The sequence below is a fragment of the Carcharhinus amblyrhynchos genome, chromosome 7 (genome assembly GCF_965287045.1).
Source record: "Carcharhinus amblyrhynchos chromosome 7, sCarAmb.v2.hapA, whole genome shotgun sequence".
Classification (NCBI taxonomy): domain Eukaryota; kingdom Metazoa; phylum Chordata; class Chondrichthyes; order Carcharhiniformes; family Carcharhinidae; genus Carcharhinus; species Carcharhinus amblyrhynchos.
In genome coordinates, this window is record NC_137330.1 from 48,411,320 (window position 1) to 48,436,667 (window position 25,348).

The following is a 25,348-nucleotide window of genomic DNA, read 5'->3' on the forward strand; positions in this document are numbered from 1 at the left end:
AGGAACACAAAATCTAACTTTGCAAATGACCATGCGAATAGAAAGTGTGGATAACTGTAAAGACGACATACCGCTAAGCAGGTTAATAGATTGGACAGATAGTTGTTTGGCAAAATTAAATAAGGAAAATGTGAAGTGATATATACTTTGGGATGAAGAGTAAGTGCTGAAAATATAAATTAAATGACAAGACTTTAAAAAGAATATAGAAATAGAAAGACATAGTCATTCAGATACCCAAATATTTTAAAGTTAATGGGGAAAACAAGTTAATAATGTTATTAAAATATGAGATGCCAGGTTATATAAATATGTACGTAAGCACAAAAGCAAATAAATGATACTAAATTGAGACTCTACATAAGGCTGCTATTGGATTAATGAGATTTTATGCCTCAGCACTTTTTAGTTGACAGGTTATTATACATTAGGCATCTTTTCTTTTCCTAGATTTTTTATTGTGTTTTTATTCCTCTCCAAAGAGAATAGTTGGGTGCTCATGGGTGAGGCACAGAGAGGGTCATATTGCTTTGTTGCAACATATCTGAATGAGATGAACCAGATGGTCTTTATCTGTCTATCTTATTTGCATGGTTTTATTGCATTTGAGCAGAATACATTGGAAGGTTTTATATTTCTGGTCAAAGATTTGTTATCTATTAAAATTAATTAATGAAAAATCTTGGGCTAGGTGGTGCAATTTCCTGCCTGCATGCTGAGTATGCATCAGGAGTGTACAGGTGTAAAATCTCCCCACTGTGGCCAGCTTTGAATGATTTTCTTCTTTAGGAAAGGTGCCATGGATAAGCAAAAGTTGTATGAGCCTTTCTAAAATTATATCAGGAAAACTGAAGCAAAACCAAAGAAACTGGAAATCTTTTCACAGAGAAGATTAAAATGAAATCTTGCAATTTTATGTAGATGAGGCCACAAAAAACTTTTAATTCTGGCATATCATAGCTGCGTAGATAATACCTTGTTTCAGACACTAATTCAGTTTGGTCCTTATTACTTCATGCAGCATGGAATATATAGTAGTCAGACAACCATATGCTGTTCGATGCAAACATCACACAGAACATAATATACAATAGACAATAAAAATGTGTAGTTTACACTGCACAGCAGACAGCTAATGACAGAGGAACACGTATATAGCAAACAGTACACAGCACAGCAAACAACCTATAGTAGAAAAGAACACACTATATGCTAACTTTCATGTTCTCAGACTGAGGAGAAGCTTCTTTTGATGTGTAATTATGGTTGTTAAGTAGAGAAATATCCAGCTAATTTACACATTGCAAGGCTCCACAATCAGCAAATGAGATGAATGATCAGTTAATTTGTTTTGGGGCAGCTGGTTAAAGGATATTGAACAAGATAATGCACCTGAAATATTCCTGTCCCACCTGCCATAGGAATCATAGTGGGTGGGACAGGATCATGCAAAGGTCTATTGACCTCAGGTAGGATTTTCCGGTTTTGGGGCAAGCACGGCCAGAAAATCTTGCCCATTATGTTTCTAACAATATGGTACATGCTCAGTGTAAGACTAGGTTAAATGGTCAACTTCATTGTGAGGATTGAGCCGCCACCATCTAACACAGAATGCAGAGTTTTATAGTAAGGCAAGCCTGCATATGCTGAATGATATAAAGCACCCACAGTAAGAGAAGTTAGTATATGGTAAGCAGTTTACGACACATACTGAATAGTAAATGGATGAAGTTTTGTACTACCTCAGGACTTGATGGGCAAAGAAGGTGTGTTCATAATGCAGCCAAAAAGGTTGCGTGTCAACCTGCAAGTCTTCCAACACGCCAATGGGAGATGGTAAAAGCTTGGAGCCTGTACCATCATTATCCATAACTCCAAGCTACAACATTCAGATAAAAGTGCCCGCCGCCACAGCAACTTGGATTCCCTGAGTGAACTGTAATCCACATAAGTCATAAATAGGAATCAATATAGAGATCAACTTAAAGAAGGCGCAGCACATAACAGCAAATAGCGAACAGAATATAATGCACAAACATACCACAGAGTACAGAACAAATATCATCATGCACACAGTAATCATACCACCATACAATGATATCAATCTTAAACTTAAATTGTATATGTGTGAATATACTGATACTCTTGTAATAGCATCTCATGAGATGATGGTATAATAAGGATAGCATCCCATTAATTGGATGGATAGGATAGAGGTGGAGAGACTCTTCCCGCTCAAAAAAGACAGTAGGACTAGGGGGCACAGCCTCAAGATAAAGGGGAGGCGGTTTAGAACGGAGTTGAGGAGGAACTTCTTCACTCAAAGGGTGGTGAATCTCTGGAATTCTCTGCCCGTTGAAGTGGTGGAGGCTGCCTCGCTAAATATTTTTAAGAAGCGGGTTGATGGGTTCTTGATAAGAGAGGGGATTAAGGGTTATGGGGAGAGGGCGGGAAAGTGGAACTGAGCCACAACAGATCAGCCATGATCTTATTGAATGGCGGGGCAGGCTCGAAGGGCTAGATGGCCTACTCCTGCTCCTATTTCTTATGTTCTTATGTTCTTAATTGGTGAAACTCTTGATTTACTCCAAGACACACAATCAGAATCTAGCTTTTATTGAATAAATTGCTGATATAAGCTATCATTAAGTGAGTTGAAAATCGGACAGTTGGTTGAAATGGGGTTGAGTGTTGCAATGTGTTAGAATGCTGCCCTTTCATCTCAAGGATCTATGTGCTCAAATCCACATCCACATCAAAATGAGGAAAGTTTTATTTTTCCTAGCTGTAAATTCCCTCTTGAATCCAATTTATTCTGTTGCAAATTAATTCTGATGAACCAAAGTCCATTAAACAAAATTGTGCAGTATTTAGGGACGATACTCGAGACACTACATGATATTGATACACATAATAACCAAAGGGAACCTTCCAGATAAATTAGTAATCTCACACATAGTATTTAGATTATTGCTAATGGAATAAAAAGACAAATTGTACTAGGTGTAACAGAAGATGTTTTTTCTCATTATAGGATTTCAATCATTGCTTGGAGGAGAGAATACACATTGAGCTGCATCTGGCCTCAACTATAGTTACCAAAGAACGTTCAGTGTCAGCTTCCAGTGTCCAGTTTGGGAATAAAGATTTCATTGCCTACAGCTGACATATTTCACCTTGATAAGTCCAAAGAATGCACAGCTTGATTATTTTAATTAAAGGTAGTTTTGCTATTACCTTATATAATCTAAAAACTTTAAAAACACAAACTGAAAAAAATGTTGGATATCCATAGCAAATCAATCAGCAATTAAAAGATAAAGTTAACATTTCAGTTCTGGCAAAGCTTCTGCCACTACCATCTAGAAGGACAATGGCAGCAGACAAATGGGAATACCACCAGTTGGAAATTCCCCTCCAAGCCACACACCATCCTGACTTAGAAATATATTGCTCTAAATCCTAGAGCTCCCTCCCTACCTGCACTGTGGGTATACCTGCACCATGGATTGTATATAGTGGTTCAAGAAAGTAGCTCACCACCACCTTCTCGAGAGCATTTGGGGATGGGCAATGAATTCTGGCCTAGCCAACAAAGCCGACGTCCCCTAAATGAAACAAAAACTATGCCAAAATGCTAGACTATTTTCCCCATATACTTTTAGCATTTACGCTCTAATTGCACGTTTCCACTTTATGAACTGACTAATCTTTTCAACCATCTGTAATCCTGCATCCAAGAGCCTTGACTCTCCAATTAAGCGCATGTCTATGCTACAACTTTAATGTCACTGTAACGTGGGTCATGCTCTGGGTACCAGTGGTAACGTTCGGTAACATTCGACCATAAATCCGGAGGCAGCGCCGACTGGATTCTAGGGTGATCTGATACGAGGTTCCCTAAAGCATATAATCTCATCACTTTGATTGCAAAAGGTCACGTAAGGGGGCATCAGCAATGCCGTGTCAACTGTAATTAACAGGAATGACCGCGCCCCTTTTGGTTTTCAACCTACACCCGCGGGCCGTCTAAAAGTACGAAAAACGTGCTTAATTCCACTCTAAATATTGATTTATTGCTGGATGTGTTCTCTGCAGAGCCTTGGAACTGGATTTCCGGCCCGGCAGTGTGAATAAAAACCTACATAGTAAATTTAGAAAGTTCTGTGGATGCTGGAAATCTGAAACAAAAATAGCAGGTGCTGGAAACATACACCTGCGCAAAAAATAAAAATTCCAGACAAGAGTTTTGAGCGTGGACTCTTCAAGGAACCTTCACTCCAGATATTGGTTCGAAGCTGGCTATGTCAGTCCAGTAGTTGGAGCAGAAGAAAACAATTCCGGGCTTCTGCAAATGCTCTGCAAAATAAAACATTGCAGTAACGGGGCATTTTTTTTTCAATTGTGCAGGACCCAATATGGTTTGTTCATGTGGTTCCTGTGAATGTGTCAGGAAGTTTCAGAGTGGGCTTGTCTGTCGCTGATCCCAAGAATCTGATAACCGGTTCCCGGGAGGTTGCCTGTTGGAGGAGATTGGTCCCGCCCGGCCACTGCAGTGGGCAGGTACAAACGAAGAACAAACTCCACTTTATCCAGAATGTTACAATGTGAGCACGCGGTTAAAGATTGTTTTCTTTTTATTTATAACAGCAAATTAACCTTGCAATGATAATGTGATCGTCACCATTATATAGAAACCAAATAAATTCCCATTGAAAATAACTTCAAAACATTTCCAACAGACATAATCCATCGCGCCTGGATTCCTTTCATTGAATTGCTCTAGTAAACAAAAAAAGAAATGGTTTAGCTTTAATGTGAATGGAAAGGAGTCAAGAACAGTTGGCCAGGAGCTGTTTTTAAAACCTAAGCTAAAGTACAAAATAAAACATTGCAGCAAAGGGGCATTTTTTTTTCAAATGTGCATTGCGGGTTCCTAAAGCTCAGATCAGTACCACTCAGCCGGTGCACAAAGCCTGTGTATGAGGTACATTTATAGATGTGAGGAAATACTTTAAAAGCTGTCTCCTAAGTGTCGACTTTAGTGCCTCGCTCTGATCTTTCCATGGCCATTCGGACCGACCCACCTAGACTAGCCAGTGTTCCATCGGTGACCGGAAATTTGTCGCAGGGAGAACAAGTACACACTTTCCCCTTTCAGCTAGTGAGCCGAATCCACATACAAAGGGCCAGCTACCCTTCAGTAAAGCCTAAGAGATATTTTAAAGTACCCATAAATATCTTTAGATGTTTTGTACATATAAAGATAGCCGAAATGGGTGAGAGGAGGTGTCAGAAAGCGGTCCAGGTGTCGTACTGGATCTCTTTGTAAAGAGGGTAGGTTTAGGTATGTGAATATATTTGCCGTATTTGATGCGTTCATTAAATCGCTCGTCCCTCTGATGAAGACAGAAATGAAACATGCTCTCGCCTCAAGTAAAAGAAAACTTATTTGTATTGCAGTGAAGGAATGGTCAGCGCACTGCCTAAAAATGGCAATTTATTCGTTTAAAAAGATTAGAAATCCAGTGATACATGGAAATAGTTAAAAAAACAGCTTAAAGTGCCAAAACATTTACAGAGAACTATTTGTTTAAAAACCCCGCCGATTGGAATGTAGTTTCGAGTGTTTTTATATTGCATGACTGTGTATTTGTCCTTTGTTCTGCTTTTGTTTCTTAACGGACAATCTGCCACACTGGTTTAGCACTCAGTTCAGGCCACTGCAGTACTTCAGGCGATGCAGTTCACAAGCTACTCCTGGAGTGCAGTTTTCCATCTAGCCGCGGTTTATTGATGCGCTTTTTCAAAAAATTTGCCATGCTAAAATTTCACCTCACGAAGCTGAAGTGTTGGGGCTCAGCTCCAGATCAGACTGTAATATTACTCATGCCTTTCTAGTCCCCATTCACAAGAGGTGAAACCTGCCCTCAATTCTCAGTCAGAGATGTTCCTCATTCATTCAAATATCACAAAAGTCTTCATTTTTTCTCTCTCTTTCTTTGGCCTTTAGCTGCGATTTGGTAATTATTCCACCCCATACTCTAAAGTTTTGGGAAAAATATCAGACCTAATAAACTTAGCTAAAAGTCTCCATCCGCATGCTGCAACGCTTTGGAGACCAGGGTTGTTTCTGAGATGGTGGGTGAGGCTGTGACGCCTCAGGTCACCGTTTCTCCGGAGAAGCTTGGCACGCTGAGGGGCAGTAGCGAGGTTTCCTGTCAGTGTGTGAGGAGGCGAGTTTTCAGGTTGTCCCTCTGATTAAACATTTTGCCACGGGTTGCGAAGATGCCTATTAAACACAGAAGACAGAGCATCACCTTCCAACTCCAAGTTCACGGCGGAGGACATCAGGGACGGTGACAACAGTTCAAACCGCCCTCCAGTCAAGAGGCAATCTACCGAAACCATGGATTTTTTTTTGTTTTGCTGTTGCTCAGACTTAGAAAACGACACAGGTCTTCCCCCATAGCAGAATCCCGCAGAAAAAAAACTGTATTGGAATAAAATAACAGAAAAAAACAGCAGCGGAATGGATATAGTCTGTGCTGTTACTAAATGTGAAGGTCTGTCCGCATTCTCGGCTTTCCTCAATGCTCCACTTTTGAGTCCTGTTTGCCGATTTCATGTTCAGCATTTGATTTTAGAAGTTTTCAGCTCTTTTACCTGCACGTGCAGTGTTTTGTGAACAGCTAATGTTCTGGACTGGCAAAATCCTTTACCGCATTCTTGACATTTGAAGGGTTTTTCCTTGGAATGGATATATCTGAATTCAAGAGAGAGAAAAAAGAGTGAATGCATTACGTGTCTTCAAACGCAACCGAGTTTCTTAGCCACTGTTGCTATGGACCATTATAATCAATATCATAAACTCACTAGGCAAGCCATTCATCTGAATGTTTTCATGAATAACTTCTTGCACGATTTAAATATCAGTCTCGACTCATTGGAAGTCATGAGAACCAACTGTCATTCTCCTGGATTTGATTCAGATTCCCTGCAGTTAGAGTCGAGACTGTAAGCAGCCAGATCCTGTCGTGAGCAAACATTAACGCAACGAAGTTGAAATGAAAGGGATCAAAGTGTGTAAGTACAGGAGGTTGGGAGGTAAAGAAGTATCCTCTTACCTGTGGTCACGGAGATGATCTTGTCTCCTAAATGCTTTATGACAAATGTCACACGTGTAGGGGCGTTCGTCGGTGTGGGTCCGTTCGTGTATTAAGAGATTGTACGATTTGGTAAAGTGCCTCCCGCAGAATTTACAGACAAATTCTTTTTTGGTTTTGGACGGCAGCCTTCCCCTTGTGGGTTTCCTCTCCGGCGATAACTTGGTGGCATCGAGCAGGGAACCGATGGCTGAAGGAGAGCACTGTCCGTCTATCTGTCCGCGCTTAGGGTGGTCCTCCTGGGTAGCCGCAATGGCCAAATTGGCGAAGTCGAACCTGGGCCTCGTCTTGTTCGGAATGCCGCTGGACTCTTGTTTGGGCTGAAAAACGTGGGGGAAGATGGGGATTGTGGGGAGCTGGAAGCGAGTGTCCACCAGTGCGGAAACAGAGGGTACTTTGGAGAAGGAGGATCGGGGCAAAGGCATCGGAGGATAACCCAGGGTCCACTGATGCAGATGGACCGTGTGGAGGGTGCTGAAGCCGTAGAGGTTGTGCAACTGGTCGGAAGGCGTGGGGATGCCGTTGGAAGCTTGGAGGAATGCATAGTTGGCTAATTGTAGCGACGGATGGATAGGCACTGGAGCCGGAATAGTCTTACTGCCCATGGCGCTCACTTGGGTTGCAGGAGCTCTTGCCAACTTGCAGAAACCTTGGTATAAAAGCGAAGGGTATGCAGTGAGTGACGACGCCACGTTCATTCTTAGCAAAAATTCAACCGATTCTCAAATATGGCAAAGGGATGTTTCACTTGAAAACACATACCTCGGGAATGTGGCATTCGTGTACAATACAACAGTTAAGCAGACTTATTAATTAAATGTAAACATATTTTTCAAACACAAACCTGTTTCTTCTTTCTGAGCTACCGTTTCCATATCTCACGGGATAAGCATCTGTACCAGTAAAAAGAGCGGTTCAACCCACCGCCACCCTCAACATTCCTTATTAACCCTTGGTGGGAGAACTGTAGAAGGCAACTAAATGCCCCGCTCGCTGTGACCTTAAAATTGGATCAAATTAATCAATGTACAACCTTCAGCTTAACGAGAGCTATTAATAAACGTGACGACAGTTGGAAATGTTGGGGCAAGTTTCTCGGCAATGAGATTGAATGATGCATTTCTTGTTTAGAATTGGCGGGAATAACTCGATCTCTCCCAATGTTTTAAGTTTAAAGTTTATTTATTAGTATCACAAGCAGGCTTACATTAACACTGCAATGAAGTTACCGTGAAAGTCCCTTAATTACTTAGATATAGCGCGTGGATTGTACTATTTAAAAAAATCTTCTGTCTTATAAAAGAAACATAATAATTTTGCAAGTATAAAGGGTACATAACTTGCCACGTACAAAGGCAGAAAAAATATAATTCTTATAATATTATTAATCACTCAGCCCCAGTCCCTGCAGCTAGTCCCAGCAACGTCACAACAGGGGTAGATGGAGAAGCCCGTGGAATTCGTTATCACAGAAAACAGTTGAGACCAAAATATTGTATGTTTTCAAAAAAAAAGTTAGATATAGCTCTTGGAGCGAAGGGAATCAAAGGTGAGATCAGACTTTTGAGTGGATGATCAGCCATGATCATAATGAATGGTGCAGCAGGCGGGAATGACCGAATGGCCTGCTTCTTCTTCTATTTTCTCTTTCTAAGCACATGGGAGGGGATCGGGTCGCCTATTTCTGATAAGCTTTAACCTCCGTTACACATCACAGGAACAACCTCGGAGGAGGCACATTAACGCTGCGGTTCTATTTGACCAACAGTTAGAACATAGAACATTACAGCGCAGAACAGGCCCTTCGGCCCACGATGTTCGTAACATTATCGAAATCCCGTTGCTTTGTCGCGGGAAATTTTGTATAAAACGGGCGCATCTACTACGGAGCTGTATTCCCGATTCCACATCCATGTACCCCTCATATTCTTGAAGAGGCGAATAAAAAAATGAATAGGCGATTCACAGCCAACACCCGGAATGAATTATCAACTGGTCTGCAGTGTGTTTCCGCCGCTAATATGCCATTCCTCTGTTTAGGTTCAAATGATGATTTCGAACATTTGTCGCAAGTGAATCGGTGAAAGATCACCGGTTCCCGTTATATTTGAGAAAATAAGGTGCGGTGTAACTAATTAGCATCTTCTGGTCCTGGGATCACCAAGGATTTAGTGGTTTATGGTCATGGCGCAGAAGTAATTGACTCTTACTTCGGATCATTAGAAAGACCCTGTCAGTTATTGGAGATTTGCTTTCGGGAGGTAACCGTTAGTATTCACTTCTTTATAAAAGAAACGGGACATTTCTGAAAGAGCCATTAAGGTCAGTTTGCTGTCCCACTTAACGACCACTTCTGATTTTACCTCTCGAAACAAACAGCCGAAAAGAAGCACGCCAGGGAAGCGGGAGAGAAATGGGTATAAATCATTTAGAACCAATTGACAAACCAAGCGAACTGACATCATGTGGAATTCCTCTGCAGTGACCCGGAATGAAACACACTGACATTCCTCTAAGATTGGCTTTGCTAATTAGTGAGACTTTCCATTAGCGTTGGTAAGAAAAGTCACACCAGAAATCTCCTTTAACTCTCAGCAGTCATGGCAGATAACGCTCAGTGCAACCAGTCACGGGTAATTTGTCAGCGTGTGCGCGATGAAAGAAGTCCCAGTGCCGGGTTATGCAAGTGTAATCATATTAGCTGCTGATTAGGTTCTATTATGTTAACCTAGCCTTCAGTCTCGCAACCAATCCGATGTCATTGGTACTTTACAGTAATAGTAATTGGTGAAAATTAAGGAACTAATTTGATTCCATAACTTGAATGGCAACATTTGCAAACTAAGGAAGGTGCTCTGCTGGTGATTACAATTGGCATAGAAATTGTTAACAGGATTGAGGCCTATCACATCAATCATTTATATGGACTAAATCAAATATTTAAAGCATGTCACGAACGTTTAACTTTATCAAATGCTGTTAGAATTATAGAATCTTTAAAATGCAGAAGGAGGCTATTCGGCCCGTCGAGTCTGTACCGACCACAATCCCACCGACGCCCTATCCCGTAACCCTCATTTACACTGCTAATCTCCCTGACACCAGGGTCAGTTTAGCATGGCCAATCCACCTGACCCACACATCTTTGCTGTGGATATCTAACGGTCAGTTTTAAAAAAAAACAAACGTAAACCATACGTGTCTGTATCTTGGCTCTCGGTTTTTAATTTAATATTGTGAGAAATATCTATCCTCTGTTGTAATTAGGGCAAAGGACATCATTATCTCTCAAATTTCTTTCAAAAGTGTCATAACATTTCAAGCAGAGCCTTGGGGGAAAAGGAATGATGCAGAGCTTTTCAGTTGCCGTGTCTTGGAATATAAACACAATTTAAAAATATATATATGTACTGCTTCCATGTATCTGTTACTGTACAGCCGTGTGTGAAAATGGGTATGTTCAAGGACATGAAAATGAATCGCAGGCCCTTAAATAGTCTCAACCTTTTAAGTGTCCCGTTTATTGGAGCATTTTCAAACTGATTTTTTACACTTTAATACAGATGCTGACGACTCTTTACAAAGCAACTGAAATCTGTTTGATTTATCTTCATTCAAATGTACTGGCATTTGTAGCAACGGTGATATAAGCAGCAGGGAACATTGTGTATTGGCTTAGCTTTTAATAGCGTTTGCATATGGTCTCTGGGGGCCAATAGAAAGAATATCATCTCATATCTCCTGCATCAACAAATACAATCGGAAGTGTAATTCCCACTGCAACCAGATATACGGTGTGTGTATGTATGTGTGAGTGTGTATTATATACTTTAATGTATTACATGCCTAAGGGTAAATAGAACGTTTTTTTAAAAAAAATCCCTAAATGAGAAAACTAGTGACAAGGAAACTATGGAGAGGCAGAATCAGAGGGATGGGGATTAAATGGGAAAGTGAAGCTCAGTCCGTTAGAAAGGGGACATCTTAAAATGCGCAAATAATTCAAAGATCCGAGATAGGATGGAATCTCCATCAGCGCCTCTGCGAAGATATCTTGTCAACTTCACGAATTCATGACAAGAACAATGTGACCAACCCGAAAGACAGTCGCTATTCTTGCAACCAAATCACCAGAAGCAATAGTTAAATCTCTTGGGGGGAACACATCATAACGAGCCAGAAATTACTTATACTGTATACTTATACTGTATAGAAGAACTACGATCATAATGCACTGCTTGCCCATTGAATGAACGATATCCAGGTCCTAATGCAATACAATCCTGTAAATACACCGTTCAGTGAAACTTCTCATTAAGGTACAGTTTTTTTAAAAAAAATCAATTATTTTTTGGGAGGGGGGAAGAACTCCAAAATAATATGCTTTCAGCGAGCTCAGGTGAATCGCGCTTTTTTTACTGGACGGTGAATCGAGTTTGTACATTAATTGCATCTGACATACACAAAATAAATATCCGCGTAGTTCCAGCACTCTGAAACCACGAGAAAGCAGATCTATTTCTCATTCTATGTTCAAATCTCAAAACGGATTTTCTTAAACTTCAACAATTGTTACTCAGTCCAAAACACTTGAGAAGGTTCAATAACCACAACAAATGTAACTCATATGATTGAGTTCCAAAAATGCTGGGCCTGAAAATTCAGATAGCCGAGGTAGCTTTTATTGAGTTTTCGAAAGAAAGATAGCAGGCCGAGAGCTAGATGGTGGCGAGAGTTCGGGCAATGAGGCTGAATAAACTAGGCCTTTCGGTAGAAGATGGAAGGATGGTTATGTTCAGCACCTGCTCGGATAAATGTATTCGTCAAAAAAAAACGCATTGGTATTTTCTATTTACTGTCGCAAATCTAATCAACGTGATCCTATATATATCTGATTTCACTTTTACTTCTATTCAGACGTTGTCGTGCAATGAAGGATCCACCTTGTCTTGAATTTCCAGAAAATTAGCAAGAATGCTACACATGTACAGTGATAGGAGGGACTAGAGCTTTGTAACTCGCAAGCTGAACGAATCCGGGGAAATGGCTGTCCGAGTGATCAATGGGGTGAAACATGGACATAGACGAGGTAAAGAAAAGGGAGGCGTGTTAAAATATGACTCCGAAGCTATGGGTCGTCTCACACACTTCGCCTCTGCTGTCTGTACCCCCCACAAACAACTACAGCGGCAGATTGCAATGTTCGGCCTGCGAGAGAACTGGAAACGGTGCCTTGTCTTAGTTCCTTGGTGCAAAATTCGTTGGCGAGGTCTGCAGATTATACCTCACCGACTGACTGACCTGGGTTTACCTAAAAAGATCATTATCTCCATGTTAAAACAGGCAGTGGCGCACGTTATCTCTCCTTGATGGCAATAAAGTACCACCGTTCTTTCCTTTTAAAAAAAAGCCACTGCAAAGGTTGGTTGCTGAGTAATTGAGAACAGACCACTTGTATCCTGACATCCTATTGAAACAAACTTCATTCTGCCAAGATCAATTTACTCTACAAAATCGGATCATAAACTTGAAAAGATGCATCTGTCTACAATCTCCTCCCCCCCACCTTATTCCGCCCGCCCCGCTTTTTTAATATTGCCGATCTCTATCAGACTCCGGCAATGTCGGCCCCGCAGCGGCAGTCTCACTAGAAAGGCACTTGTCAATTGAAGGCAGGAATATTGGGCACGCTGCGAGATATCAATCAATATTCGCTCTTAACTCAAGTTCCTAAATAGTTCGAGGGCATCATTATTCATCGGATTATCACAATATCACAATCAGTGCACTGTTTGGAGAAGAGAGAGGCTCAGAGCCCTTTTCTCCTGGCACTGTTGATTAATACACCAAGTAAGACAAACAAACAGTCTCAACATCCAAAGTATGGATGACTTGGGAGTTTAAGTAAGAGTGAGGGGGAATGCGTTTGGGAAATGTTTTAATCCACTGTGGACAGGACCAAGGGGAGTAGTTGGCCAGATTTCAACAGTTAGCTGTTTTCCGTCCAAATGTCGGGCAAAGACAGATTTCCTTTATCACGGATTGCAATTTGCTTCTGATTTAAGGATCAGCCGCGTGTGAGAACACTGAGAGTCGACAAACTCACCATTCGGCTGTTTAATTTATTGTTTTAAAAAAGAAATTAAATATTTGGGGCCTTTCATAAAATTCAATCTTTAATCTCCATCATAAGAAGAGTGAAAGATCACATCAGCCTCATAAAATGGTAGTTATTTTTGGCAGGTTATCTGTCATCTTATCCGTACTAACACCTGTGGATTAGAATATCATTTAGCTTTGGAAATGTATAATAATAAAACACCATTTGCGGTTTGACCAATAGAATATGGCTGAGCTTTTGTACACTGCCTTATATAAGCGGCGTATATTAAAAACGAAAATTTAAAAACATGGACATCACTTATAATTTTCGAGAATATTTCGCTTCTCTGCTCTTTAGAAAATGTATTCTTTTTGTTAACGGGTCGTCTGAAATCGTAGATCGAAATGCCGTGACTTTGTGGACATAAGGGAAAAGGCAGTTTGGGAATAAATCGTGCTCCGCGTGTTTAACCCCGTTAATAACAGTCTCATTAGCCGCCCTGGAGTCTCTTATTAAACGCATCCTATTAAAATTAATAGAAGCAAACTATAGCCTGCGCCGGAAACAGCTGGGAACAACACAATAGCCTGACTCAGTTTGCAGTGAAACTAGCCTGCTGTTGGAGGCTGTGTGGATTTGGACGACACTCGCCTTTGCATTTGAACGAGTGAAAGAAAAAGAAACAACAGTCATCACTTCCAAATAGCGATGGGGTGGGGGAATGGGAAGCGGTGGGCATGTTTCAATAATTCGGCTGGAGTATAGTACCCGACACCACAGGCAGTGGGAAGGAGAGAGAGTGTGGGTTCAGGTGGACTGGAGGTGGCTCACATGTTTCTCTGCAGCCTGTGAATTACTGCACGTGTTGGGTCCCAGCACTGTCAAAATCCGATCGCATCCTGATCAAAAGGTGCTGAGAAAACTTCCAGCTAAACCAGCCCGATGGAGAGGAAGGGGCGGTGAGCTGGATTCGGTGTTGTGTGGAGAGATTCCGTTAAGCTGAAAAGTTGGAAATAAAACACCTTCCTCGCTGTTTACACCGAATACACTGCTGCTGAGGGGACTGCAGTGTGCTGTACAACTGGCGGCTGGGAGGAGTTCGAGTGTCAGCACAAATGTTTGCTTATGCTAAGTTCAAGTTGAACCAGTTTCCCAATAATCATTCCCACCGCTCGTGTACAGTAACACTCCCACACCAATAACAGTCACTCCGGCTTTGCAGTTGGAATTATTCAACTCACTGCACACAAACTCCTAACACAAAGTCCACAATGTCACCAAAAGTGAGGTCTCCATACCCGGAACCGCTACTGTAACCAGCGCGTTTATTATGTAAAAAATATAAAATAGAAAACCCGATGAGATTTTGTCTAATTAACAATATGAAACGAGACATAAAGTTTTTTCCCCCCCTCTGAAACTCCGACAAAGTTAATTCCCCAGTACCTCCCCCCCCCCCTTTGCCATTTATGTCAAAGCCAGCGTTAGAAAGGTTGGTGCGGTTACCTGTGCCGGGGATTTCCGCGGCCGCTGCGAGTGTCGCCGCTTTCTCGCTGGAGCTAGTGGCAGAAGAGGTGGAGGCGGCGGTTGTGGCACAAGCGCATACCCAAGTTGGCATGCTCTGAGCTCGGAGTTGGCGCTGCGGGGCGAAGGTGGCTAATGTCTGGGGGTGAGGTGGGGGAGCTGGTGGTGGCAGGCGACAGCGATCTGGCGGGGGGGTGGTGGTGGTGGGGGGGGGAGGGCTGTGTCAGCTGCTCCTTGCACGGGCACAGCGTTGCCTGCTGTTGGGTGAGAGATGCCGAGCAGAGACTGACTGACTCCTCCAGACCCCTGGAACCACCTCCTATTTCAACCGAGTCCTGCGAGAAATCCCCGCACGGCGCAGGCGCACTGCGCAGCCAGCCCCACCAACTTCTTTGACAGCAAAAGTCAACAAACTTTCAAGAAGAGTTCACAGCATGGCCGGGGGAGAGCACGGGCTGGGGCATCTCAACAACCGCTACAGGCTCCAGAGCCCAAAAGACAACTCTGGAAAACACGAGCAGCGTGTTTCCTAACTCTTTGGACCACGGGACGTTCATACCTTTTTTTTTGTTAACTTAATTCAAAGCAAATGTGCAGCGTTTTTTTTGCTGCACAGAGAGAGAGAGAGAAAATAGCCCAGGCCACCAATGGAATGAACTAGACAGTAGATTCCGACCTTGGTGGTTGCACAGATGCTCGATAGCTGGGCTATTTTAAGCATCCGCTAAAACCACCAGTTTATCTTTTGCACCAAGCCAGAAGTGATGTGAGGAGAAGGACTTTGAGACCCCAAAATAGGTTGGCATGTTTGTTAAAAGCAATTTGATCAGCGAAGAATGAATGCAAAAATTGGGTTTTGTTTTGATTGTGGTCAGACTCACGGGGTCCTAAGAGATCAAGGAAGCAGTGCGCAAGACATGAAAAGCACACATCGAAAGATAACATCATGTTCTTCGGTAAAATTAACCCTGAAACGTTCAGTTCCAGTCCAAGCAAAACTCCATAAATGGGTCAGAAATATTACTCGTCCAACACCGTTTCTACAGATCACAGGGTAGTTTACTTTCTCCCCCCCCAAAAAAAAGAACAAATCCAAACTTCTTTCGGTCGACAAAAAGTGTAATAAAAATAAAAAATAAAGGTCGGTGCAGTTAGAAAAAGAACCGAATAGAAATAAAACATTTCAGTTGATGAGATGTAAGCCACACAACATGTTCTTTGAGTGCTGGGAGTATTGTTATAGGCACGATGGGCTCTTTAATAATGATTGATGCACCCAGCTTATCAGAAAGCTTCACACTAAGCTCTTTAATGCGTTTAGATTCGTTTAAAATGTTAGGGTCAATGCAACAATTAAAGGAGCACAGTCCTGCTTTCAGTCTGACATTTGGAGACATTTCCCCGCTGACTCTCCCGTCCCCGCACAACCATTCAGACACAATCACTGCTATTTTTCCCGTTTTCGTTTATTATTTCCTCGTTTCATCTTTTTCACCCATTTTCCCATCTCCATTCCTTTTTTTTGTACCTTTGTTTTGTGCCTTTAAAAATAAGTTTTTTGTATTAAAAAAAAGAAACCGCGACCATCAATAAAGTGATGGCAGTCGTGGAGATAAAATGAGGGCGTTTGTTCCTTGATAGCTGCTCTCTTCCATTCAAAATAAATCGACGGCTTGAGGAGAGTGTGACTGGCTCATCCAGAGAGCAGAGTTTATATTTAGGAGGATCGCCCACTTTCAAACCTCCCCAACCACACTTCCCTCACCACCCAAGTCACCACTTGTTAAGACAAGCGAGATCCTTGCTGAATAGATCTCGCTCGCACCGGGTTATCGGGCTTCCAGCTTGCAGTCCGAGATGTAAGATTTACAAAAGGAAATATGAAAACGTGTACGAATGCATGTAAGTTTGTTTTTCCAAAGCTCCCCGGAGACGGGGCTAAAGAAGGGAGGTTATTTAAAACATCGTTATGCAGAGGAAATGGTGAGAAATGCACGCGGCCGGTGAAATGTAACAAGTATTAATGGTATGTTAGTGTGAAGGGGACACATTTGTTTTTCACGAGATGCACCCTTTTCGCTGAGGAGCGCTTGCTGCAGTGTGAGCTCTTCTAGTGGTTTCACGTGAGGTACCATCACGTGGAGAACCACATTCTCTCCCCTTTATGAATGATGCTCTTATTCGTTCAGTCTTTTGTGGGCACTTTATTCTGACATTTATTAAACATCGGAAATTGAAAAAAATGATATAACGCTCGTTACATAAACATTTTTTTCCACAATCAGGACCCATTCTGTTTTCCTGTAACATAATAACCTGTTGTTTTAGTTATAATACAAAACAAACCACTCGAGAATGCGGTAAATGTTGTATAATTAACGCAAATATACAAACGTCACCTCGAGTTGGAAACTCGTAGCAAACAGCCCGCACGGTGTTACAGCCCCTTTAACGGTTATTCAATTTGTCATCCAAGTTACAATTAAGATAAATTAAACAGCTACAGTTATATGTTGAGTTTTATTTGTTTAAATATTATTACTCAGACCGCGCTGTCACACGAAAGACGCGGAATGTTTTCATTAATTTGTTTTGCGGCGCGTATGAAATCTAGAATTATAAACAGCGAGGGAATAATACAATAATCCGGCCGTTTGACGGATCAGCGCGGGTTCTAACACAATACCCTTTAATACATGCTTCTCAGTGATATATAGGTCCTGATAAACACAGGAATAAACACGTTATCATGGCCCATTCGTTTCTTTTCAATAAGCACTCCACAACTTTCCTTTCTCGCCATCCTGTCAAAATTCACTAAAACCAATTGACTTAAATCCACAGAAGTAATTTCATTTTAAGACCAACCAACCACTTCTTCTTTAAAAAAATAAAAAATTATATCAATAAATAAATTATACATCGAAGGCAGTAATATTGGCTACTCTACGGGACCAATGCCATTTTAACATTCCCAAACATCACTGGGCCCATTGGACTTTTTCACTATTTTAGAACACACGTTTTGTTTGAGATTAAAATGACACTTCCTCAGTTCTCAGCTCATGCAGTCGAATGCAACATGGGTGAGTGCTCAATAACGGAATTCGTTGCATATTTTGCAACGGCTAAATCTTTTGAAACGATCCCGAAAAATGTATCTTTTGATCGCTTGCAGAACTAAAACTGTGCAAAGTCACCCAAAGCGGCTGGAACACGAACTAAACGCGCCACCCTCTGGCAAAGCGAAATAGCAGCGGTTACAGCATCGCATCCGATTTTTCTCCATCTCAGCATCAAATGCCTTCACCTGAAAGTTTCAATATCCAGAACCGTCCGTGCGTGATAACATTAGTAGGCTTTTAAATACATTTCATCACCCCTTGGCCTGTCTAAATTATTGTTAAAAATAAACAAATATCTTGATAATAACGTGCCAAAGTGGCCAGTTGAGTACTGGCACACATTTGTATGAATTAGTCCCACTGCAAGAGCATTTATTAATTGCAAATGATGGGATGGCCCAATCATGAGTGAATCTAGACTGCAGTGCGCGCGTGTGTAAAATGTACAATAACTGTTACAGGCATTCAAAGTATGGTTTCCAATTCACAACGTGCTTTGCATTAAGACACGGCGAGACACAAACATCGGCTTGTGCATCCTTTGGCACGCTTGCCTTTATTCGGTGTAGCTGCAGTTGTGAAATGGAAGTTAATCACTAAATAATTCAATTGGAAAGTAAGATATGATAATATTCAGTGAGTGGTAGTGTAACAGTAAACTGAGCTTACAGGGCCGATTATCCCAGCAATTCCGTGGCTCTCCCACATTTCTGAATTTCCATCAAGGTCCTATGTGACAAGCACTCAGTGGCCACGACAACTACCTGGCCAATAACAACGCACTTAAAATTCTTATGTTATAGATGACAATGAATTCAGTTTCATAGCAGTTTCTCGGGCCCCTGTAACCGCGTAGCAATATCAAAGTAATCATTTTCACATACTAACATTCTGAAAATGTCGCTCAAATGTTTTCAGCTATTACAATGGCTGGCCCATGGTTGACAATACAGGCCAGTTTGAATCGGCTGAGTTGCCAATTTGGTAACTTGCTCAGCCTTAGTTAGCATCGCCACCACCAGGATGGAAAACCAACCGGCGCACTCTGCCGGTCAGATACCAAGCCAAAAAATTCAAGCCGAACAGACACAACTTGTACATTTAGTGAGATGTGCAAGTAGTTTTCCGATCGCCTAGCTTTCAGGCGGAACATTTTGATCGGGTATATTGGTGCGGATTTGAATACAGGCTGTTTCACATTGTGTTGGATTTGAATCTTGCATCCTATACTCTCTTCCCTCCGTTAACTTAAAGACAGCAAATCAGGTGCAATCCTTTTGAGCTGCATTCTCTGGCCACTTTCCCGATTTTTGTCGGTTTATTGCAAACACAGGAACATCTAACTCATAAAATTTTCTTATATGCAAAGTTAAATAAAACACAACGACAACATTAAAGCGTTGCTCCCACCCCGCCACTCCCATCGCTCTTTGCATCTCTACCATGCTTTCCCTCTTCAATACACTTTTTATAATCTATCTTTTTGAACAAGCTTTTGGTTTTCTGACTTAGCATTTCATGCGACTCAGCATCATACTTGGTTTTATAAGTTAATTTATTAGTATCACAAGTAAGCTTACATTAACACTGTAATGAAGTTATTGTGAAAATTTCCCAAGTACCATATTCCGCCGCCTGTTCAGGTACATTGAGAGAGAATTTAGCATGGCCAATGCACCTAACCAGCACTTATCTGGAACTAATGCTACTATGAAGTGCCCTAGAATGTTTCATTATGTTTATGGTGTTATATAAATGGAAGGTGTTGTTCATAATGCAATAGTTTTGCAGTCACTACTTGGGTGACAATTTTCTCTATATTTGAAGATCAAGAGCATTTTTTCACATGTAATAGCATTAGCAACTCAAGGGCAGTGGTTTAAATTATGGTCTAGAGATCAGTGTTTGCTGTGTCTCTACCAATTCATTGATTTACATTTAAAAAGCATAACAGAGAACACATGAGAAAGAGCGGAAATTAAATACTTCCTAGCTTATTAAAACAGTCATAAGGAGCAGAATGAAATTCTGCTTGCTATAATACTGTGGGTGCTCATGGTCACTGTATAGTAAAATTTCCTTAAAAACACTTAAAAAGTATACATCAGGCAAATAACTCCACAGACATGTACTAAGCCATCAGATTAAAGCAACATTCTACCAACATTTGAATTAACAGGACATTTTTTTTCAGTTATGTTTACACTAGTATTGGGAACATTTGTTTTGAATAACTAATATTGACAACACCATCAAGTGAAATCAAAACGGGCTTTTTCTTTTCCTAACATAGTTCCCTGGCAAAAGAATAGAGTGGGAAATTAACTCTAAAATAAAAACATTTACCATTTTTCTATATACTTTAAAATGCTACTTCAAGCTTGTTATAATGGCATGTGTAACATGAGTAGTGGACATGGGAAAATTAGTAAAAAGACTAAAATTTGCAATTGATACTAATCTAAAATATTTGTTGTATGAAGAGCATTGGAACAGTTGAGAGAGAACTATGACAAATATTGGCATGCACAGACTAAAGAACAGCCTAATCCTTCTTTATCAACTGGAACTGTGGAGTTCCTGTCTACCATTCGGCATCATTGCTTACTTGCAACTTGTTTATCTCTGCAAGCCATATGGTATACAGTCCATGTGATAAATGGAGAAGCATCTACAATGTTTGGTAAAACTATAATTGCCATCACAATGTTGCACTTGCTGAGCTTATCTGCATGTCAACAGAAATGGCTTCACATTTTAGAAACAGTAGTTTAATTTTACATTATGAATAATTAGAAGGAAATGTTTTTCTTGTCACTGGAGAAATTGTAGTCTTTGATGTATCTTTACTTGCTTTCTTCATTTTAGTGACCAGGTCACTTGACCAGGTCCATTTTCAGCAATTCCTCCAGTAAACAATATGTTTCCTACATTTCATAATGCCTCTGTCAAAGATAGCGGTTACTCTCCTGCAGTACTATAGTAATGTCAGGTGCAAACCTGCTAAAACAGTTCTTGGATTCTCTAGAACAAAGTCGCCAACCCCATGTGCAAAAAGAATGATGTGGAATGGGGTAAACATAGTAAGAAGTCTCACAACACCAGGTTAAAATCCAACAGGTTTATTTGGTAGCACAAGCCACTAGCTTTTGGAGCGCTGCTCCTTCATCAGGTGAGTGGGATTTCAGTTCACAAACACGGTATATAAAGACACAAACTCAAATTACAAAATAATGTTGGAATGCGAGTCTTAACGGGTAATTAAGTCTTAAAGGTACAGACAATGTGAATGGAGAGAGGGTTAAGCACAGGTTAAAGAGGTGTGTATTGTCTCCAGCCAGGATAGTTAGTGAGGTTTTGCAAGCCCAGGCAAGTCGTGGGGATTACAGATAGTGTGACATGACCCCAAGATCCCAGTCGAGGCCATCCTCATATGTGTGGAACTTGGCTATCAGTCTCTGCTCAACGACTGCGCTGTCGTGTGTTGTGAAGGCCGCCTTGGAGAATGCTTACTTGAGGATTAGAGGCCAAATGCCCATGACCGCTGAAGTGTTCCCCAAAAGGAAGAGAACACTCCTGCCTGGTGATTGTCGAGCGGTGTTCATTCATCCATTGTCACAGCATCTGCACGGTCTCCCCAATGTACCATGCCTCGGGACATCCTTTCCTGTAGCTTATCAGGTAGACAATGTTGGCCGAGTTACAAGTGTATGTACTGTGTACCTAGTGGATGGTGTTCTCATGTGAGATGATGGCATCCATGTCGATGATCTGGCATGTCTTGCCGAGGTTGCTGTTGCAGGGTTGTGTGGTGTCGTGGTCACTGTTCTCCTGAAGGCTGGGTAGTTTGTCAAAGGAATTACCTTTATCTCCTGTCCTGTCACCAAAGTGTAACGCTATGCATTCCTGATGCTCTGGGCAGAATTAGGACCTGAGTTTTGAATGTTTCTCTTTACTGACTCATCTGAAAGAGCAAAGATTTGAATAGTAACCTCACAGTTTTGTCTGCAATTCTGGGAGCCCTAAAATATTGTGTACACATATTGCATCTCATTGTAATATCAGCAACAACATATACGGCTTTTTACATTAAATAATGTATTATTTTTCCAGGATCTTACATTTATTTTCCATTCCCTCCATTGCATCACTGTTTTTTTTTCCTGATGTGTTGATTGTCTTGCTGTGGTATAGTTCCATGGTTACCGATATTTTCATTTGTGAACTTTGTTAATGAGTATTATCATGTCAATACTGTGGAAATTGCCACAGTTGAGTCTGATCTCATGTCCACTGTATATATATCCTTGTAGGAGAAAATTCCCATTCGTTCACCAGTTCTGCTGTCCTCCCTGAACCATGACTGTAAACTGAGCAAAGATTGGGAATCAGAGGTGGAATATGTATGGCTTGATACTATATTGGGTATTATATACTGCACCACTGGGAAGTTTGAACATCTGCCTGTTGAACTTTTGTCTTTACAGCTTTGAAGCACAACTTGTTTTCTGGTGAATGACAACAGAGAATTTTGTTATCGCTATCATTACTGCTAATTTGCCAATGACAGTTATAAGAGGAGATTCTTTAATGCTTAATTAGCCCTTTCTTTAATCATTGAGCAATTGGCTTTTCCTTTCACATTTCCCCTTTTACCCAATAATTTGATCCATTGTGTGCTTTTAGTGCCAAACCAGTTAAATGGGTTGAGTTCAAATTACTGAGTTGATAGAATTAGACACATGTTATCAGTACAGAGCAACATTTATCAGGAGACCTGAAAAATTTTTTTTAGATGTATTTTATTATCCTGTTTCATTTTGGACCCAGCTTATCAATCAACAATAATCATCTGATCCAAAAGTTATTGCCACTTTCTAATAATCATATTACTTTATAATACTCACATCTCTGTTCTTGACTGTCAATTTCTATAATTCTCATTAGCTCATATAATCACATAACCATCCTGATTGCTCTTTGATAGAACTCTAAACCAATACAGTAAAGGCAGAACAGGAGATGTGCATGTTTCATTTATATATAGCAATGACAATAATTAGTGCAGATATTTGTAAATCCAAAACTCATTGTATCCGCTTGATTTAAATTACTGTTTTATTACTGATCTTAATATGAAAGGCCTCGGCCCTCAGTATCAGGGTGCGCCCTGCCATAGTGATTGATGGTGCTGTTTAAAGCAGAATAAAGAAGGGCGGATTGAGAGCAAGAATACACACAGTGACAGGACTGGGAAGACAGGAAAGGAGTGGAGTACAGTTCACTGAGGAAAATAACCCAGCTTGAGCACTGGCTTGATAAGCACTGCCACGGAGGATACATTAATGTAGAATCAAAGGTTTCAATGGCAACTGGTGCTGTAAAAAAAGGAAGGATTTCTAAGCAGAGGCACTGAACTTTTCTCACCTGGCCTGAGTTGGAAGGTTAGGAGAGGAAGGCGTAGTTGCATTTCAGTGCAAGTCAGTAGAAGTGGAGTGGCAATTTGACTGCAATTGCTACTCCAAGGAAGTTCTGGTCCAACAAGACAAAAGCCAAAAGCTTGGTCCAAGAGGTGTGGTTTTTGGAACCTTTTAAAGAAGGAAAATTGTCAAGGATTGGAGAAGTTTTGGGTGGTAATTCCAGAGCTTGGAAATTAATACCCCAATATGGTTAATGCAGTACATACTAGAGATGGAACATGCTGTATTTTTGAACTGTATAGTTCAGCACCACCTATTGATGTCCCTTCCGAGCTGTGCAGTTGCAAACTGGAAGGATGGAATTTTAGAAGATTGATTCTAAGGGTGGGAATTTACAAGATTTTTTTCAAAGTGTCCAGCTGGTCTGAAAATAGGAGAGTTCCAAATCCATTTTTTGGGCGAATTTTCATGTCCAATCTTATGTACTCTGTTTCTGTAAAGATGGGCTAGTTAGTTTCCAGACAGAGAGTCTGTGGGTGGGACTTAACTTGCCAGCCAGCCTGTAGAGAGAAATATTGTGCATGTGCAGTCTTCTGATTCTGCACATGCGCATGAACAGAAGTAGGGGTCGGGCAGATAGGGAGAGAGTGGTCAGGTCCCTGTTTCAGCAGGCAACCCAACCAGCGCCCTTCATCCTGCAGTCATAGGGCCCATGGCCTGAGATACAACCCCTACCACCGCCCCCCACTGCCCAGACCAATGGCGGCCCTCTTTCCCTCCACCACCAATTGCAGGCAGAGTGGCAGTGGGGCCCCCCCACCCCAATTGGCTGATCCTCCATTGGCCCACCCCCACTGGCCACACACTCAGCCCACCCCATTGGCCCTGCCCCGGCACTGCCCCCACAGGCCCCACTCCCTTGTGCTGCCCAGTGGGCATTGCCCAACTGCCCAGTGGACATTGCTCAAGTGCCAAGCTGACATTGCCCAGGTGCCAGTCTGACACTGTCCAAGGGACGCCACTGCCTTGCACTTGGCCTCTCCAGGGGAGGCTCAATAGCCTCCGGTTCCATTGACAAGGCCAACATGACTGCTCCTTATTCATGGGGAGCAGGTGTTTCCCTCGCCAGAGAGAACCTTCCCCCGGTGAGGCCATAAAGGTAAGCGAGCCAGACAATTGAGTACCAAGCTCGCTAAACACATTGCAATCAATATTTAAATAAATTTAAATAAATTAATCAGCCTCTCACCCATTTCCGGTGAGAAGCTGCTTGCACCAGAAATCCAGGTGTCATAAAATTGTGACAGGCACAAAAACAGATGCTGCCAGCTGCTTTATACCCGACGTTATGGCATTTTCCCACCTCACAAAGGGCATAAAGAGGTTATAAAACTCTGCCCTAAGTGTCCAGCTAGGGTGAAAATGGGACAGTTACTGATGTGTTTTTAGATTAGTTTTCACATCCAATTTTATGCACTCAGTTTCTAGTCTGTTTCTAAACAGAGAGAAGATGCTATGGACTTAATTCGCCAGCCAGCATGTAGAGGAAGGTACTGCGCATGTGCAGACTTCTGATGCTGCACTTGCGCATTAACAATAGCAGGGGTCTGAGATACAGAGAGAGAGTTGTCAAGCCCCTGATACTGCAGGCAGCCTCAACCAGCACCCCCCCACCCCCCCCCCCCCCCCGGTTAATCATGAGAGCCTATGGCAATGCAGCTCCGACTGACCCCACCTCCCATTGTCCAGACCAATTGCGACTCCCGTTCCCTCACACACTGATTGCAGGCAGAGTGGCAGCGAACCTCCCCAACCCCCATTGGCCTCACCCCCACAGACCCTACCATCCATAGGCCCATCCCCGGCACCATCCCCATTGGCTCTGCCACCTGGCACTACCCAGTGGATGGTGCCAAGGTGCCCAGTGTGCATTGCCCAAGTGCCAGGCTGGCTGTGCCAAGGTGCACTGCCAGTCTGGCACTGTCAAAATGACACCTCTATCTTGCACAC

General features: G+C 41.8%; 1 protein-coding gene across 1 annotated transcript; it reads right to left on the reverse strand.

Moving 5' to 3' along the window:
• Window positions 1-4,684: 4,684 nt before the first annotated feature.
• Window positions 4,685-14,955, reverse strand: osr1 (odd-skipped related transcription factor 1). Its single transcript, XM_080193265.1, has 3 exons — window positions 14,776-14,955; window positions 7,128-7,815; window positions 4,685-6,766 (listed from the first exon to the last, which is right to left on the reverse strand). Exons 1-3 carry the CDS (start codon window positions 14,885-14,887, stop codon window positions 6,631-6,633), a joined length of 936 nt encoding a protein of 311 aa, XP_080049391.1. The 5' UTR covers window positions 14,888-14,955; the 3' UTR covers window positions 4,685-6,630.
• Between the last annotated feature and the right edge of the window lie 10,393 nt (window positions 14,956-25,348).